Source organism: Macaca nemestrina, chromosome 20, assembly GCF_043159975.1.
Source record: "Macaca nemestrina isolate mMacNem1 chromosome 20, mMacNem.hap1, whole genome shotgun sequence".
NCBI classification, from domain to species: domain Eukaryota; kingdom Metazoa; phylum Chordata; class Mammalia; order Primates; family Cercopithecidae; genus Macaca; species Macaca nemestrina.
This window is the reverse complement of record NC_092144.1, coordinates 10,889,264-10,907,046: the sequence shown is the minus strand read 5'-3', so window position 1 is coordinate 10,907,046 and position 17,783 is coordinate 10,889,264. Positions and strand designations below refer to the sequence as shown.

Here is a 17,783-nt window from a genome sequence, read left to right as displayed (position 1 = left end):
GCCACCATGAGCTGGGCCTTATTTTTATTTTTTCATGTCAGACAAGTAATGTGCCAAGGTCACAACAAGGTTTAAGGGAGGCACATCTCTCACACGTGCATAAAAAACTAATCATCGTGGCCAAGCGTGGTGGCTTAGCACCTCAGCGGGAGGCTGAGGTGGGCAGATCACCTGAGGTCAGGTGTTCGAGGCCAGCCTGGCCAACATGGTGAAACCCCATCTCTACTAAAAATACAAAAGTTAGCCGGGCACGGTGGGGCACACCTGTATTCCCAGCTACTTGGGAGGCTGAGGCGTGAGAATTGCTTGAACCCAGAGGGCAGAGTTTGCAGTGAGCTGACATCACGCCATTGCACTCCGGCCTGGGCGACAGAGTGAGACCCCGTCTCAAAAATAAATAAATAAATAAAAATAAATCATCGTGCTTATGAACTATAAAAGGATCAGTTGGCAGGAATTGAGAACAGCTGTTCCTCTAGATGCCACAATCCCCATCCCTCCTTATTGTCTCATACTCAGTCTCCTTCTGTTGTATACTTTTTTGTGTGTGTGTGTGTGAGACAGAGTCTCGCTCTGCCGCCCAGGCTGGAGTGCAGTGGTGCGATCTCGGCTCACTGCAAGCTCCGCCTCCCAGGTTCATGCCATTCTCCTGCCTCAGCACTCCCGAGTAGCTGGGACTACAGGCACCTGCCACCACACCCGGCTAATTTTTTTGTATTTTTAGTAGAGACAGGGTTTCACCGTGGTTCGGATCTCCTGACCTCGTGAACTGCCCGCCTCAGCCTCCCAAAGTGCTAGGATTACAGGCGTGAGCCACGGCGCCCGGCCTCCTTCTGTTGTATACTTTATCTGCCTGTGGGTATGTAGGTTTTCAGGGCCTGCTGCAGATTGTGACAATGGAAAGTTTAGAGTCCAAGAGCCAGCTCTGCTCTCTCCTATGTGACCCTGGGGAAGTCATTTCCCTTACTTTTTTTTTTTTTTTTTGAGACGGAGTCTCGCTCTGTCGCCCAGGCTGGAGTGCAGTGGCTGGAATGTCGGCTCACTGCAAGCTCCGCCTCCCGGGTTTACGCCATTCTCCTGCCTCAGCCTCCCTAGTAGCTGGGACTACAGGCACCCGCCACTTCGCCCGGCTAGTTTTTTTTTTTTTTTTTGTATTTTTAGTAGAGACGGGGTTTCACCATGTTAGCCAGGATGGTCTCGATCTCCTGACCTCGTGATCCACCCGTCTCGGCCTTCCAAAGTGCTGGGATTACAGGCTTGAGCCACCGCATTTCCCTTTCTAAACTGGAGTTCCCCCATCTGTTGAATTGGGAAACAATCCTACCTGCTTCCAGACTAGAGGGAAAGGTGGGGATTAGGATTTACAAGGCACCTGGCACAGACAGAGCACCCGATACAGAAAAGCAGAGAGCGAGCGGGCCTGATTCACTGAGTGGAGCCAGGCAAAGTAGTGAAGTGGGGTGATGGGAGGGGTACTGTCACCCACATACTTGCAGGTGTTCTCACAGACGATGCCGCTGTTGTACTCGTCTGTTCCATCGCAGCAGTCTGTGGCAGAGGCAGAAGCCGAGATCAGACCTGGCAGTGCCTCCACCCTCCCTCCCTCTACCACCTTTCCAGAATCCTGGTGCATCGTCACTTACCACAAACACCATCGTTGACCCGATTAGAGGGGATATACAGGGGCTTATAGCCAGTGTTGGTGCAGTGGAAGCTGCCGTTAGGACAGGCAGCTGTGCCTGTGAGGAAGAAGGGAGGGAAGGTTTTCAGTCAGGTGAGGGCCAGACGTGTCCCATCCATCCACAGACAAGAGCCCCCGACCCACCCTGCACACAGAGAGCACAAGAAACATAAGGACCAAAGGAAGGGAAGAGTTGTACCCGGCACACCCCGGGCTTGAAACAAAGCTTTCCAGCGCTGCCTCCTGCCTCGTCTCACTGAGGTCCTTCAAAATAGGGTCTCTGCCTGGTGCTGTGGCTCACGCCTGTAATCTCAGCACTCTGGGAGGCCGAGATGGGTGGATCACCTGAGGTGATGAGTTTGAGACCAGCCTGGCCAACATGGTGAAACCCCGTCTCTACTAAAAATACGAAAAATTAGCTGGGCATGGTGGCGTGCGCCTGTAATCCCAGCTACTCAGGAGGCTGAGGCAGGAGAATCGCTTGAACCTGGGAGGCGGAGGTTGCAGTGAACCAAGACCGTGCCACTGCACTCCAGCCTGGGCGATAAGAGTGAAACTCCATCTCAAAGAAAATTCAAAACAAAACGGCCTCATCCAGGCACGGTGGCTTGCACCTGTAACCCCAGCACTTTGGAAGGCCAAGGCAGGAGGATGACTTGAGCCCAAGAGTTCCAGGCTGCAGTGAGCTACAATCATGCTACTGTACTCCAGCCTCGGCAACACAGCAGGACTCTGTCTCTTCAAAAAACAGAAAAACAAAAAGCCAGGGTTTCCCTTCACCTCTGTCTCCTGCTGGATTGCTCTTGGCCCCACCCTGTCTCCCACTTCCAGGGGTTTGCCCATGTTGGCCCCTCCATCTGCAGCACCCTCGGGATTTAACTGAAACCTCACCTCCTTGGAGGAGCCTTTTCTGACCCCTAGGCTTGGGAGTAGGAGGATTCTGGGCTCCTCCAGCTGCCCGGGGCCATAAGACTGACCACTGACCACTGACTGCTGACTGCTGGGCTTGTTTCTGCCCACTCAAGGGGGAGTCAGCATAGGAAGTATCTTGGTCACACAGACAGGGCCTGGCAATGAGCAGCGTTCAATAAATATCTGATGGATGAACAGAGAAAAGGCTCACCTGGCTCGTCAGAGCCATCTTTGCAGTCGCAATAGTCATCGTTGACCTGATCGAATGGGATGGTGGCCGAACCGTCCAGGCAGGTGAAAGGCTTGGACTCATCATAGAAGTGATGATCTGTGGGGTGCAGGAAGCTCAGCCCAGGGCAGGAAGGCGCCTTCTCCATCAAATACCACCTCTGTCCTCCCACCCCCACCAGCGGAGCACTACCGGGAAACTGAGGCAAAAGGTTGTAAATGCCTATCCCCAAGGCCCAATGTTGGCCCCTCCCACCTCCAGCCTGGCGGGAGGGTGAACAGGAGGACTCACTGGTGAGGGAGACGCCCCGGGGCCTCTTGACCTCTACGGCCCAGCACATGGGTAGCAGAAGGAGCGGCAGCAGCATCTCGCCAGAGGCTCTGAGGCCCGAAACGGGTTCTGTGGGAGGAAGCTGACAGCGGGAAGACGCGCTGTGTCTTCACGCTGCAGGAAGAAAGGGGATCCCGGTCAGTGGGAGAGGGCTACTTCCAGCCAATTGGATTCCTCCATCGCTTCCAGGCAATGAGGCCTCACTTTGTTTCCGATATGGGGGCGAGGGGCAGCGATCTCCCCAATCCTGGCCAGTCTCACTTTGCTCAAATCAATGGCGAGGATCTCAAGATCTCAAAACCTCCGCTCCCTGTGCCCAATTGTGACCCAATTCCCGCCAACGGGCCAAAGGGATTAACAGTTTCCGCCGTCCACACCCACATATGCACCCTCCGGTTGCCCCCTGCAGGAAACTGAGGTGCCCTCCCACCCACTCGTTCACACCTACACGGGGCCGGAGCAAAGGTCAGTATCCACCGCGCCCCTCTTGACCGGCAGCCACGGTTCCTGCTGCAGAAAGAAAGCGGAACTGTCTGGACCCGTCACTTCCGGTCGTACGTCCCGCACCGCGAACGGGGAGTCAGGGTAGCCATGTTGGGAGAGTCAGGAGTAGGGGCGGTGCCAAAGCCGAGACGGCCATCTTGGGCAGGACTGTGAAGCCTTAGAGAGGATGGTTCTGAGGGCTAGCTCTTAATGGCGGCGCAACGTACCTCCATCTTGGGAGTGGCGGCTTCTCAAGCCGGAAAGAAAGTTCCTGAAAAATGCGCACGAACCCCCAGGGGCGGGATAAGGTTGCGGGGGACGGGGGTAAGGAAACGGAATGAGCACGTGACCCCAAAGTGCCCAGATCGTCTGTCCTGTAGCGCGGCTCTGCCCCGCCCCTCTGTTGGGACCGCCCCCCTATGCAGCCTCAGCCAATGAGAACGCACTGTCAGCCACGGAACGCGGGTGGTCTCCATGGAAACACTGGAGGGAGACGGGAGGCGGTTACCTAGCAACCGAGAGATGCGGAGAGCAACCACCTAGCGGTCGGAAAGTGCATTTTTCAGAGCCCTAGGAATCCGAGCTGACGGATCCCTGACAGGAGCGACTGACTCCTAGTTGTCCCCCTAACCCCTAGGGGCCTTCGGCCCCAACCCCATCATGACATCTCCCCTGTGCAGGGCGGCCTCCGCCAACGCCCTGCCTCCTCAGGACCAGGTTTCGACGCCCTCTTCCAAGGTCAAGGGCAGGGAGGCTTCGGGCAAACCCAGCCACCTCCGAGGCAAGGGAGCAGCCCAGGCCTGGCCCCCCGGCCGTTCCAGGGGAGGATCCTTCCACAGAGATGCCGGGAAGCCCTCTGTGCACGCTCAGGTGGCTGAGTTACATAAAAAGATACAACTGTTAGGTAAGATGGCTCCAGAGGGTACAGAGGGTCAGGGGTCAACAGTGCCCATCCAATCTTCTGACCAGGCATGGTGTGACAAAGGTATTTCTCCAGCATGAGTCTAGGTGAACAGTTTCTGGGCAAAAACTCATACTTGATTCATGTTTTTCATCCTCTCTCTCTCAAAACTTCTCATGAGTTCAGAACCGAATGAACTGTACTTCATACTTTCCTGTAATTTATTTTCTCTCTCTCTCTCTTTTTTTTTTTTGGCAGAAATCTCACTCTGTTGCCAGGCAGGAGTGCAGTGGAACGATCTGGTCTCACTGCAACCTCCGCCTCCCAGGTTCAAGCAATTCTCCTGCCTCAGCCTCCAGAGTAACTGGGACTACAGGCACGCGCCACCATGCCCAGCTAATTTTTGTGTTTTTAGTACAAAGGGGTTTCACCATATTGGCCAGGGTGGTCTCAATCTCTTGACCTCGTGATCCGCCCACCTCAGCTTCCCAAAGTGCTGGCTAGGATTACAGGTGTGAGCCACTGCACCCGGCCTTTTTTTTTTTTTTTTTCTTTTTTCTTAGACAGGGTCTTGCTCTGTTGCCTAGGCTGGAGAGCAGTGGCATGATCTCGGCTCACTGCAATCTCTGCCTCCCAGGTTCAAGTAATTCTCCTGCCTCAGCCTCCTGACTAGCTGGGACTACAGGTGCATGCCACCACACCTAATTTTTATATTTTTAGTGGAGACAGGATTTCACCATGTTGGCCAGGCTGGTCTCGAACTCCTGATCTCAAGTGATCCACCAGCCTTGGCCTCCCAAAGTGCTGGGATTACATGTGTGAGCCACTACGCCCAGCCTTCTTTCTTTCTGACAGGTTCTTGCTATGCTGTTCAGGCTGGAGTGCGGTGGTTCGATAATAGCTGGGCTCAAGTGAGCCTTCCACCTCAGCCTCCTGAGTAGCTGGGACTACAGGCATATGTCACTGTGCTTGGCTAATTTTCTTACTTTTTGTAGAGATGGGGTCTCACTATGCTGCCCAGGCTGGTCTCGAACTCCTAGGTTTGAGCAATCCTTCCTCCTCAGCTTCCCAAAGTGCTGGGGTTATAGGCATGGGCCACCGCACCTGGCCTGAGCATAGATTTTAGAGCCAGATTTTCTGGGTTGGAATCCTGACTCTGCATAATAGTTGTCAGCCTTGGGGGACTAAGAGTAACCTAATTGTTCTCAGTTTCTCCATGTGTGAAATGGGGATAGTAACGGTACAACATAGGTACCTGAAATGTGTAAAGTACTTAGAACAGTGCCTGGCACATAGCAAAGTACCATAAGGTGTAAACCAATGGTTCTTGTTAGAAAAGGGTTAGTTTGCCCCACAGTGGCCATTTGGCAATGTCCTAAGACATTGAGACCAGTATGGCCAACACGGTGAAACTCCGTCTCTACTAAAAATACGAAAAATTAGCCAGGCGTGGTGGCGGGCATGTCTGTTGTGGGTGTGTGTCTTCCACTGGCATCTAGCGGGCAGAGGTGAAGGTGCTGCCCAACATGCTACAAAACACAGGAGAGCTCCCCACAGCAAATAATTATTCGGCCCAGTTGGTCATCCTGAGGTTGCAGAATCCTTGTGTATAAGCCATTATTATTGTTTTTGTTGATATTATTAAGAGGTAAACATGGCTGGGCGAGGTGGCTCAAGCCTGTAATCCCAGCCCTTTGGGAGGCCAAGGCGGGCGGATCACGAGGTCAGGAGATCGAGACCATCCTGGCTAACACAGTGAAACCCCATCTCTACTAAAAATACAAAAATTAGCGGGGCGTGGCGGCGTGCGCCTGTAGTCCCAGCTGCTGAGGAGGCTGAGGCAGGAGAATGGTGTGAACCCGGGAGGCGGAGCCTGCAGTGAGCCGAGATCGCACCACTGCACTCCAGCCTGGGCGACAGAGCGAGACTCCATCTCAAAAAAAAAAAAAAAAGGCCGGGCGCGGTGGCTCAAGCCTGTAATCCCAGCACTTTGGGAGGCCGAGACGGGCGGATCACGAGGTCAGGAGATCGAGACCATCCTGGCTAACACGGTGAAACCCCGCCTCTACTAAAAAATACAAAAAACTAGCCGGGCAAGGTGGCGGGTGCCTGTAGTCCCAGCTACTCGGGAGGCTGAGAAAGGAGAATGGCGTAAACCCGGGACGCGGAGCTTGCAGTGAGCTGAGATCCGGCCACTGCACTCCAGCCTGGGCGACAGAGCGAGACTCCGTCTCAAAAAAAAAAAAAAAAGGGTAATCTTGCATGATTGCTTGTGACCTTAAGCAATTTAATCAGCCCAAGCCTCTGTGTTCTCATCTGTGCAAGGCGTATGATATGCCTATGCATATGGATACCTATTGGCACATAATATATGGCATTTGGAAACCTCTTAGTCCAACATCCAAAACATAATAAATGCTCAAAGTGAAGTACAGTTGATCCTTGAACACCATGTGTTCAGGTATATCATTCATCCTTTCAAGTTTAAAAAAATTGAGATGGGCAGGCCGGGTGTGGTGGTTCATGCCTGTAATCCTAGCACTTTGGGAGGCTGAGGCAGAAGGATTGCTAGAGGCCAGGAGTTCGAGACCAGCCTGGGCAACATAGACCCTTGACTCTACAAAAAATAAAGTAGCTGGATGTGGTAGCACATGCCTCTAGTCCTAGCTACTTGGGAGGTTGAGGCAGGAGGACTGCTTGAGCCCAGGAGGTTGAGGCTTCAGTGAGCAATGATAGCACCACTGCACTTCAGCCTGGGTGACAGAGCAAGACCCAGTCCCAAAAAAGAAAAGAAAAGAAAATACAACAGTCATGGGATGCAAAACTTGAGTATACAGAGGGACAACCGTTTGTATCTGCAGTTTCCACAGGGCTGACTGTAGGACTTGAGTATGGAAGGATTTTGGTATACTCGGATCCTGGAACCAATTATCTGAGTATACCCAGGGACAGGGGTTTTTTTTGTTTGTTTGTTTGTTTGTTTTGAGATGGAGTCTTGCTCTGTTGCCCAGGCTGGAGTGCAGTGGCAGGATCTCGGCTCACTGCAGCCTCCACCTCCGGAGGTCAAGTGATTCTCGTGCCTCAGCCTCCCGTAGCTGGGATTACAGTCACCTGCCATCATGCCCAGCTAATTTTTGTAGAGGCGGGGTTTCACCATGTTGGCCAGGCTGGTCTTGAACTCAGGCGGATGACCTCAGGTGATCCGCCCACCTCTACCTCCCAAAGTGCTGGGATTACAGGAAAGAGCCATTGTGCCCAGCCTCACACCTGGCTAATTTTTGTATTTCTAGTAGAGACGGGGTTTTACCATGTTGGCCAGGCTCAGGCTGATCGACGATTGCATTCTTACAATATTAAGTTGATGAGGCCAGGCGCGGTGGCTCACGCCTGTGATCGCAGCACTTTGGGAGCCCGAGGCGGGCAGATCACCTGAGGTCGGGAGTTCGAGACCAGCCTGACCAACATGGTGAAACCCCGTCTCTACTAAAAATACAAAATTAGCCAGGTGTGGTGGCACATGCCTGTAATCCCAGCTACTTGGGTGGCTGAGGCAGGAGAATCTCTTGAACCCGGGAGGCAGAGGCTGTGATGAGCCGAGATTGCACCATTGCACTCCAGCCTGGGCAACAAGAGCGAAACTCTGTTTCAAAAAAAAAAAAGTTGATGATTGCAAAAAAGGTCTTCCCTCTGGGATATTGCACCCACCCAGCCACCCTCCCAGTAACTGTGTGTCTGTCCACTTCCCCTGCCTGCCAGAGGGTGACCGGAAGGCTTTTTTTGAGAGCTCTCAGTGGAACATTAAGAAGAACCAGGAGACCATCAGTCAGCTCCGCGAGGAGACTAAGGCACTGGAACTAAAGCTGCTGGACCTGCTCAAGGTAAGGGGCGCAGGGGTGGGTGGAGGGTTCCTGTGGCAGGGATGGGGGGAGCAAGGAGGTAGCACCTGGCCTCAGGGGGAAGAGGCATGCTGAAAGGTGACTGGACTTCCCTCCTTGCAGGGAGATGAGAAAGTTGTCCAGGCAGTGATTCACGAATGGAAGTGGGAGAAGCCATACCTGAAGAACAGGACAGGCCAGGTTTGCCCACCCTCACTCCACCTCCTCCTTCATTTCCAGCCTGGGTCCCCTCACCTATGAACTCCAGGCTCACCCTCTCCAATCCTTCCTGCACAGTAGCTGCCATTCGTATGCTCATTCAATTAAATCTTTATTACTAACTGTCCTTGTATCTGGCATCCTGGCATGGTAGTAAATGCAGTGAAAAAGCAGACCAAGTCTCCACTTCTAAAAGCAGCTCATATCCTAATAGGGAAAACAGGTTTAAAAAAAAAAAAATCACAGCCGGGTGCAGTGGCTCACGTCTGTAATCACAGCACTTTGGGAGGCCGAGGCAGGCAGATCACCTGAAGTCGGGAGTTCGAGACCAACATGGAGAAACCCCCGTCTCTACTGAAAATACAAAACTTAGCTGGGTGCGGTGGCGCACATTTGTAATCCCAGCTACTCAGGAGGCTGAGGCAGGAGAATCGCTTCAACCTGGGAGGTGGAGGTTGCAGTGAGCTGAGATCACGCCATTACACTCCAGTCTGGGCAACAAGAGCGAAATTCCATCTCAAAAAATAAATAAATAAATAAAATTAAAAAAAAATTTTTTTAAAGTCACTTGAACCCCGGGGGCAGAGGCTGCAGTGAGCTGAGGTTGTGCCACTGTGCTCCAGCCTGGGCGACAGACGTGAGACTCCGTCTCAAAAAAAAAAAAAAACAAAACAATGACCGACCAGTGGCACATGTGTGTAATCCCAGCTACTCGGGAGGCTGAGGCCGAAGGATTGCATGAGCCTAAAAGTCTGAGACTGTAACGAGCCACGATTACACCACTGCACTCTAGCCTGAGTGACAGTACAACCTGTTTCTTTAAAAAAAAAAAAAAAGAAGAAAAAAAAGGCCGGGTGCAGCGGCTCACGCTTGTAATCCCAGCACTTTGGGAAGCTGAGGCGGGCAGATCACGAGGTCAGGAGATCGAGACCATCCTGGCTAAACCCCGTCTGTACTAAAAATACAAAAAATTAGCAGGACATGGTGGCGGGTGCCTGTAGTCCCAGCTACTCAGGAGGCTGAGGCAGGAGAATGGCTTGAACCCAGGAGGCGGAGCTTGCGGTGAGCTGAGATTGGTGCCACTGCAGTCTAGCCTGGAAACAGTGTGAGACTCCGTCTCAAAAAAACAAAAACAAACAAAAAAACAGAAACAAAAGATAAAAAAATCAAAATAAAGGCCAGGCGCGGTGGCTCGTGCCTGTAATCCCAGAACTTTGGGAGGCCGAGGTGGGCGGATCACCTGAGGTTGGGTGTTCGAGACCAGCCTGGTCAACATAGCAAAACCCCGTCTCTATTAAAAATACAAAAAATTAGCTGGGCATGGTGGTGCATGCCTGTAATCCCAGCTACTCGGGAGGCTGTGGCAGGAGAATCACTTGAACCCAGGAGGTGGAGGTTGTGGTGAGCCGAGATCATCCACTGCACTCCAGCCTGGGCAACAGGACCAAAACTCTGTCTCAAAATAAATAAATAAATAAATAATAAAAAATAAAACACAGTCTAGGCATGGTGGCTCATGCCTGTAATGCCAGTGCTTTGGGAGGCCAAGGCTGGAGGATTGCTTGAGCCCAAGAGTTCGAGACCAGCCTGGCAACATAGTGAAACTTTGACTCTACAACAAATACAAAAGATTAGCCAAATGTGGTGGCGCAGGACTCTAGTCCCAGCTACTCGCCAGGCTGAGGTGGGAGGATCACTTGAACTGGGGAGGTCGAGGCTGCAGTGAGTCATGTTCGTGCCACTGCACTCCGGTCTGGGTGACAAAGCAAGGCCTTGTCTCAAAAAATAATTTTTTTTTTTTTTTTAATTTGAGATGGAGTCTCGCTCTGTCGCCCAGGCTGGAGTGCAGTGGCTGGATCTCAGCTCACTGCAAGCTCCGCCTCCTGGGTTTATGCCATTCTCCTGCCTCAGCCTCCGGAGTAACTGGGACTACAGGTGCCCGCCACCTCGCCTGGCTAGTTTTTTGTATTTTTAGTAGAGACGGGGTTTCACCATGTTAGCCAGGATGGTCTTGATCTCCTGACCTCGTGATCCGCCCGTCTCGGCCTCCCAAAGTACTGGGATTACAGGCTTGAGCCACCGCGCCTGGCCTCAAAAAATAATTTTTAAAATTAAAAGGCTGGGCATGGTGGCTCACGCCTGTAATCCCAGCACTTTGGGAGGCCGAAGTGGGTGGACCACTTGAGCTCAGAATTTCATGACCAGTCTGGGCAACATGATGAAACCCTGTCTCTACCAAAACTACAAAAATGTAGCCAGGCGTTGTGGCATGTGTCTGTGGTCCCAGCTACTGAGGATGCTGAGGAAGAAGGATCACTTTAGCTCAAGGGGCAGAGGTTGCAGTGAGCCAAGATCGAGTCACTGCACTCCAGCCTGAGTGACAGGGTAAGACCCCATCTCAAAAAACAAAACAAAATAAAACTGGGCTGGGTACAGTGGCTCATGCGTGTAGTCTCAGCACTTTGGGAGGCCCAGGAAGGAGGATGGTTTGGGCCCAGGAATTCGACACCAGCCTGGGCAACATAGCGAGACCCTGCCTGTATAAATTTTTTTGTTTGTTTTTTGGTTTTTTTTGAGACGGAGTCTCACTCTGTCGCCCAGGCTGGAGTGCAGGGGAATGATCTCGGCTCACTGCAAGCTCCCCCGCCAGGTTCACACCATTCTCCTGCCTCAGCCTCCCAAGTAGCTGGGACTACAGGTGCCCGCCACCACGCCCGGCTAATTTTTTGTATTTTTAGTAGAGATCGGGTTTCACCATGTTAGCCAGGATGTTCTCGATCTCCTGACCTCATGATCTGCCTGCCTTGACCTCCCAAGGTCCTGGGATTACAGGTGTTAGCCACCGCGCCTAGCCTAAACAATTTTTTTAAAAGAAAAAAATGGCCAGAAGTCAGCCGGGTGAGGTGGCTCACGTCTGTAATCCCAGCACTTTGGGAGGCCGAGGCAGGTGGATCACCTGAAGTCAGGCATTCGAGACCAGCCTGGCCAACATGGTGAAACCCTGTCTCTACCCAAAATACAAAAATTAGCCGGGTGTGGTGGCACATGCCTGTAATCCCAGCTACTTGGGAGGCTGAGACAGGAGAATTGCTTCAACCTGGGAGACGGAGGTTGCAGTGAGCCAAGATCGTGCCAGTACACTTCAGCCTGGGCAACAGAGCGAAACTTCTTTTCAAAACAAAACAAAACAAAAATTAGCCAGGTGTGCTGGTGGGAGCCTGTAATCTCAGCTACTTGGGAGGCTGAGGAGGAGAATGGCGTGAACCCAGGAGGAGGAGGTTGCAGTGTGCTGAGATTGCCCCACAGTACTCCAGCCTGGGCGACAGAGCAAGACTTCAACAAAAAGAAAAAAGAAAAGAAAAGAGAAAAAAATTTTTGTTTTAAATTTGTAGAACCCTGAGCCGATGTAAGATCACCAAGGTGGTGGATATAGACAGAGAGAAGACCCTGGTGCTCTCTCTCCAAAAACAGCACAGAAGGGGTGGCCAGGGAGGTGGGTAGAAAACGGGAGAGGGGAGTCCTGGAAGATATGGGAGAAGGAAGGGAAGAAGGGCTAGATGTGTGTCGGGGTAGGGTGTTCAGGCCCCTGCTTTCACTCCCCTCCTTGCAGCAGGCCCTGGAGCACCTAGACCACCGGCTGAGGGAGAAGGTGAAGCAGCAGAACGCCCTGCGTTACCAGGTGGTGTTGCGGAAGAGGCGGCTGGAGGAGCTCCAGCTGCAGCACAGCCTGCGCCTTCTGGAGATGGCGGAGGCGCAAGACAGCCACACGGAGGTGGCCAAGGTAGGGGCGGGTGAGGCCTGCAGGGCAGAGGGTCGTGTGGGAGGGACTGAGTGCGGAGGGCCCTCAGCCTAGCCCTGCTGCTCTCCAGACCATGCGGAACCTGGAGAACCGCCTGGAGAAGGCCCGGATGAAGGCGCAGGAGGCCGAGCACATTACCAGCGTGTACCTGCAGCTCAAGGCCTATCTAATGGTAGGGACTTGGAGGGCTCGGGTGAGATGGCAAGCAGGGAGGGCGGGCTTAGCCAGGGACAACAGTCACAGGCCTGCCCCATCTTCCCAACCCCTCCCCACCACGCCCCAGGACGAGAGTCTTAACTTGGAGAACCGGCTGGACTCCATGGAGGCTGAGGTGGTGAGGACCAAACATGAACTGGAAGCACTGCACTTGGTGAACCAAGAGGCCCTCAATGCTCGGGACATTGCCAAGGTGCCACCCCTCTTCCTCTCGGCCATCCTGCCCAGATGCCGCGGTCTCCCAGCTTGAGAATCTGACCTCAGCTGTCCCTGAGCTTCCCCAACGCCCCCGCCCCCATCTATCTCCCAGCACCCTGCGGCGGGCAGAGATAGGTGCCAGCTGGTCTCCCTGCTCCCCTGCCTGCCCTCCAGAACCAGCTGCAGTACCTGGAGGAGACCTTGGTTCGAGAGCGCAAGAAGCGAGAACGCTACATAAGTGAGTGCAAGAAGCGTGCCGAGGAGAAGAAACTGGAGAACGAGCGCATGGAGCGCAAGGTGGGCGCACCCAGGGGTGCGCGCCTGTGACTCCAGCCCTGCCCGGCACAAACCAGCCATGCCCTGGCTCTACCTCATCCTAGGCCTTCTCCCGCTTCCTAAGTTTCTCCTAACTCCGCCCCCTCTCTGACTTCACCCCCATTTAGTGCAAAGACTCCTCCCACATCTCTGACCCCGCCTCTCCTCCCCTCCCCTCCCCTCCTACGCGACAGCACCATTTTGGCTTTGACATGGCCTCCAGCCTTCCCCTTGCTCAGTGACTCCTACCCATCCTTTCCCAACTGACTAGACTGCCTGTCCTAAATCTGACCCTGCCTCTAACCCAACCCTTGCTTAAGGCTCCGCCCCCTCACTCTTGGCCCCGCCCCTGCACCTGCCCTGAGGCTGCCACTCATCCAGCCCTCACCAAGGTTTTTTTTTTTTTTTTTTGAGACGGAGTCTCGCTCTGTCTCCCAGGCTGGAGTGCGGTGGCGCGATGTCGGCTCACTGCAAGCTCCGTTTCCCGGGTTCACGCCGTTCTCCTGCCTCAGCCTTCCCAGCAGCTGGGATTACAGGCGCCCGCCACCACGCCAGGCTAATTTTTTTTGTATTTTTAGTAGAGACGGGGTTTCACCGTGTTAGCCAGGATGATCTCGATTTCCTGACCTTGTGATCCGCCCGCCTTGGCCTCTTAAAGTGCTGGGATTACAGGCGTGAGCCACCGCGCCCGGCCAAGGGTTTTTTGTATTTTTTTTTTTTTTGGTAGTTTTTTCTGTGTGTGTGTGTGCGTATATATATATATTTTTAGACAGGGTCTCACTCTGTCGCTCAGACTAATTATAGCTTACTGCAGCCTTGAGCTCAAGCGATCCTCTCACCTCGGCCTCCCAAGTAGCTGGGACTACAGGCGCCCTACCACGCCCTGCTAATTTTTGCATTTTTTGTAGAGATGGGGTTTCGCCATGTTGCCCAAGCTGGTCGCGAACCCCTGGGCTCAAACGATCCTCCGGCCTCAGCCTCCTAAAGTACTGGAATGAAAGGCGTGAATCACAGCCACCACCACCGGCGCTCGACCTTGTCCCACTTTCTGCCCGGGTGCCTTTATCTGGCCCCAAGCTTTTGCACTCTCCCTTCTCTCCAGTTTGAGCCCTGTTCCCTCCTGGGCCCCAGTCTGGATCCCCCTCCCCGGCCTCCGCCCTAAGCGCTGTCCACGGGCTGACCCTGGCTCTGACCTCAACCCACGAGCAGACGCACCGTGAGCACCTACTGCTACAGTCTGAGGACACCACCCAGGACAGCCTGCATGCCAAGGAGGAGGAGCTGCGGCAGCGCTGGAGCATGTACCAGATGGAGGTGATCTTTGGCAAGGTCAAGGACGCCACTGGCACTGCCGAGACGCACGTGAGTTCTGCCCGCAGCCCTCCCCGCCCTGCCCCGTCCACCCCAGACGGGCCCCAGGGGTGCCCAGGCTGGTGAAACCGGCACACCCTGCCTCCCCTCTCTGCCAGGTCAGTTCTTCAGCTCACAAACCTACTCCTTTCTTGAAAAACATCCCTTCCCCCTCCAGCTACTGTTCAGTTTTCCTGCTGCCCTTCACAGCAAAACCCCCAGGAGCTGTCCACACTCGCTGTCATTTCTACACTCGCCTTCCGTTCTCTCTTGAACCATGCTAATTCCTTTGCCGTGCCAGCTCTAGGAGAACTGAGAGTTTCCTCTCTTGTTCTGTCTCCAGTGTCTGTAACATGGTCTGTGACCCAGTAGACCGCTCAGATCCTGGCAAGTGGGGTCCCTGCGCTGGGTCCCTCACTTTACAGCGTCTTCTTTGCATTATTCTAAGACCAATGTGTCCCCTTTGGGTCCTGGTTCCCGCCAGTGAACACTGGACCCCAACCCTGTTTCTCCCCTCTGGGTGCCCGCCAACCTGCTGCTCCCCCCATGGGGCCAACCCCTGAGGAGTTCCGGGACTCCCACCTATTGGAGGACACCTATGGGGTCATCTGGGGCACTGAGGCGCAGCCCCTTTCCAGATGTGGGCCTTGTGAGCAGATGGCTCCGAAGAAGGGAGGTATTTCCTGTGGGATCAGGCGAGATTCGCGGCCAGAAATTGATGGCACGTTGATTTTTGGAAAGAAGCTATGCTCTCCTGTCCAGCTGCCCCCGAATTTGAGCTGACTCAAATTCCTTATATAGGCCAGAAAGAGCCCCCGCAAAAATGATATATCCAGGGCTGCTCATCCTTGAAGCCACCCTGAGTCCAACCCACAGTGTCCCCATACATTGCTGTGCAAAAGACGCCAGCTCAGGCCACCTGTCCTGCGTGCGATAGGACGCAGGGTGGGGGAGAGGAGGTGGAGCGCCCCTGCGCCTCTCTAGGCCCTGGCTCTGACTGGGGCTGGGTGGCCCACAGTCGTTGGTGCGGCGGTTCGTGGCCCAGGGCGACACCTTCGCGCAGTTGGAGACGCTCAAGAGCGAGAACGAGCAGACGTTGGTGAGGCTGAAGCAGGAGAAGCAACAACTTCAGCGGGAGCTGGAAGACCTCAAGTACTCAGGGGAGGCCACGCTGGTGAGGTGAGGCGCCAGGGCCCTGGGGAGGGCGGTGGGGCGGGCTGAGACCCCGGGGTGACCTCCCGGCTCCCTCCAGCCAGCAGAAACTGCAAGCCGAGGCGCAGGAGCGTCTCAAGAAGGAGGAGCAGCGGCATGCCGAGGCCCAGGACCAGCTGGAGCGCGCCTTGCGAGCGATGCAAGTGGCCAAGGACAGCCTAGAGCACCTGGCCAGCAAGCTGGTCCACATCACTGTGGTAGGCCCCGCCCGGGGGGAAGCCCCACCAGGCCCTCACGGGACCAAAGAGGCGCAGCCACAAAGCAGGGGTTCCTGCCACACCCGCTTGCCCTGGGGAACGTGGCCTGCCACATCCTCTGTCCCGAACGTCAGAGGCCCCGCCCACAGGGGAAGCCCCACCCCATTCCCCGCCCCACCTCCCTGGGGAAGCTCTCACTCCCCAAGGAAGCCCAAGACTTCAGAGCCCCTGTCCCCTCTCAAGCTCCGCCTCCAAGGGAAAGAAGTCCCACCCTGTCCCAGAAAACCTCGGAGACCTATCTGCAATTCTGGAGCAACCCGAGACAGACGCCCTATCCTGCCCGCAGCAGAGGCCCATTTCTTCAGGAGGCCATCCCACAATGGTCTCCCTCGAATCCTTACTGTTCCCAAGAGGCCTCCCCGAAACCTTTTCATATAGAGCTAGAGTTCAGAGACTCCCCCATCGCAGACCCGGCCTTGATCTAAGTCCCCGCCCACAATGGCTAGGATGGCCCCTGTAGGTGGGCCCTTAGCTCCTAGGCCCAGCTCCCGAGAGAAAAGCCCCGCCCCTGGGTGGCGCCTTCCAATAGGCCCCACCCCTCTCGGCTGACCCGGCTCTACCTTGGCCACAGGAGGACGGCCGCTTCGTGGGGAAGGAGCTGGATCCCCAGGCAGATAACTATCTGCCAAGCCTGCTGGGCCTCGTGGAGGAAAAGCTGCTGAAATTGCAGGCGCAGCTCGGGAGCCACGACGTGCAAGAGATGCTGCGCCACATCGCTGACCGCGAGGTGCCCTGCAGCCCTGGGGCAGAGCTCCAGAGCTGTAGTAGTGGGGCTGGGTCGGAAAACCAGGGAACTGGGGGCCACTTCGAGAGACCAGAGTGCAGGCTGATCAGCCAGGAAGGGGTCTCGGGGACACAACGGGTGAGGTTTGAGGAGCTAGGGGTGAGCCCGAGCCACGAGGGAAGAAACCAGACGAGGTGCGGGCGGATCCCGGGAGGCTAGAGGACGCGGCTGGGGGATCGGGATGGGGAGAGGCCTATAGCAGGGCCCCAGAGACCAGGGGCGGACCTGAGTGATGAGGAGGCGAAGCTGGGTATCAAGGTGTCTGCTGAAGGAAGGATGGAAGTGGGCAATGGTCTCCAGTTGGAACCAGGGCATATCTCCGAATGGGGTAGGGAGGAGGGGGAATGTGATTTCTCGGTGGCCCCTGGCCCCTCCCACGTTCCTCTCTCACTTCCCATCCCCGCTTAGTTCCTCGCCAGCTTAGAGGGAAGGCTGCCCGAATACAACACCCGCATCACGCTGCCCCTTGCCACTCCCAAGGACAAGTTTTTTGGTCAGTATGGGTGGGGGGATGAAGGGGTGCGGTTAGGGCCCCAAGCTGGGGAACAGGAGGTTGTCCCATACCCTGCTCAAGGCCAAGGTGGGGGTGGAGTGGGGTGGTAAAGGGAAGGGGTACCAGGGATGGGGACCTGGATCCCTCATCGCTCCCTGCTCATCCGCCCACCCCCCCCCCCCGTAGATGAAGAGAGTGAGGAGGAGGACAACCAGGTAGTGACCCGCGCATCGCTAAAGATCCGTTCCCAGAAATTAATCGAAAGCTACAAGAAGCACCGTCGCTCTCGGAGGTCCTAGAGTCGCCCTGACACCCACCTGGCGGCCCCCATCGGTGCCCCCAATCCCTCCGGGTCTAGCGCAGGCCCCACGGGGCCCCTTCAAGGGCTGAACGCGGCCCGGACAGGGAGCGGAGGCGGCCAGCGGCGCCCGGAGGGGAGGAAGGGGCCGGGCCAGACGTTCCCACAGTAAATCTCCCCAGCCGAGTCTGCCCCGGCCTCAGAGTTGCGCAATAAAGGTTACTGACCACG

The 17,783-nt window shown here is 55.1% G+C and overlaps 2 protein-coding genes and 1 non-coding gene across 9 annotated transcripts in view; 1 reads left to right on the top strand and 2 right to left on the bottom strand.

The window, feature by feature from the left end:
- LOC105472256 (PRKCSH beta subunit of glucosidase II) overlaps positions 1 to 3,881 on the bottom strand; it is a 16,189-nt gene extending 12,308 nt beyond the window's left edge. For 3 of the 6 annotated variants that reach the window (XM_071086927.1, XM_011725452.2, XM_071086930.1), the window contains exons 1-5: positions 3,597 to 3,662; positions 3,114 to 3,266; positions 2,805 to 2,921; positions 1,644 to 1,739; positions 1,491 to 1,548 (exon numbers count right to left, since the gene is read on the bottom strand). In XM_071086927.1, the coding sequence (XP_070943028.1) occupies positions 1,491 to 1,548; positions 1,644 to 1,739; positions 2,805 to 2,921; positions 3,114 to 3,189 (347 nt within the window). In that variant the 5' untranslated portion in view covers positions 3,190 to 3,266; positions 3,597 to 3,662. Of the gene's footprint in view, positions 1 to 1,490; positions 1,549 to 1,643; positions 1,740 to 2,804; positions 2,922 to 3,113; positions 3,267 to 3,596; positions 3,669 to 3,862 lie in introns of those variants that run through there. The other 3 variants (XM_071086926.1, XM_071086929.1, XM_071086928.1) reach the window with 2 other exon arrangements.
- Positions 36 to 135, bottom strand: LOC139360564 (small nucleolar RNA U13). The gene has a single exon (XR_011618042.1). It is a non-coding gene; the product is annotated as a small nucleolar RNA U13 (small nucleolar RNA).
- On the top strand, positions 3,536 to 17,783 carry ODAD3 (outer dynein arm docking complex subunit 3). 2 transcript variants are annotated; one of them, XM_071086925.1, is made up of 13 exons: positions 3,536 to 3,617; positions 8,293 to 8,414; positions 8,535 to 8,612; positions 12,241 to 12,411; positions 12,500 to 12,601; positions 12,713 to 12,838; positions 13,018 to 13,140; positions 14,368 to 14,520; positions 15,527 to 15,687; positions 15,761 to 15,917; positions 16,549 to 16,704; positions 17,170 to 17,254; positions 17,441 to 17,783. In XM_071086925.1, exons 1-13 carry the CDS (start codon positions 3,536 to 3,538, stop codon positions 17,551 to 17,553), a joined length of 1,629 nt encoding a protein of 542 aa, XP_070943026.1. In that variant the 3' UTR covers positions 17,554 to 17,783. The 2 variants fall into 2 exon arrangements, with proteins under 2 accessions (XP_070943026.1, XP_011723560.1); XM_011725258.2 differs by lacking the exon at positions 3,536 to 3,617 and adding an exon at positions 4,022 to 4,539.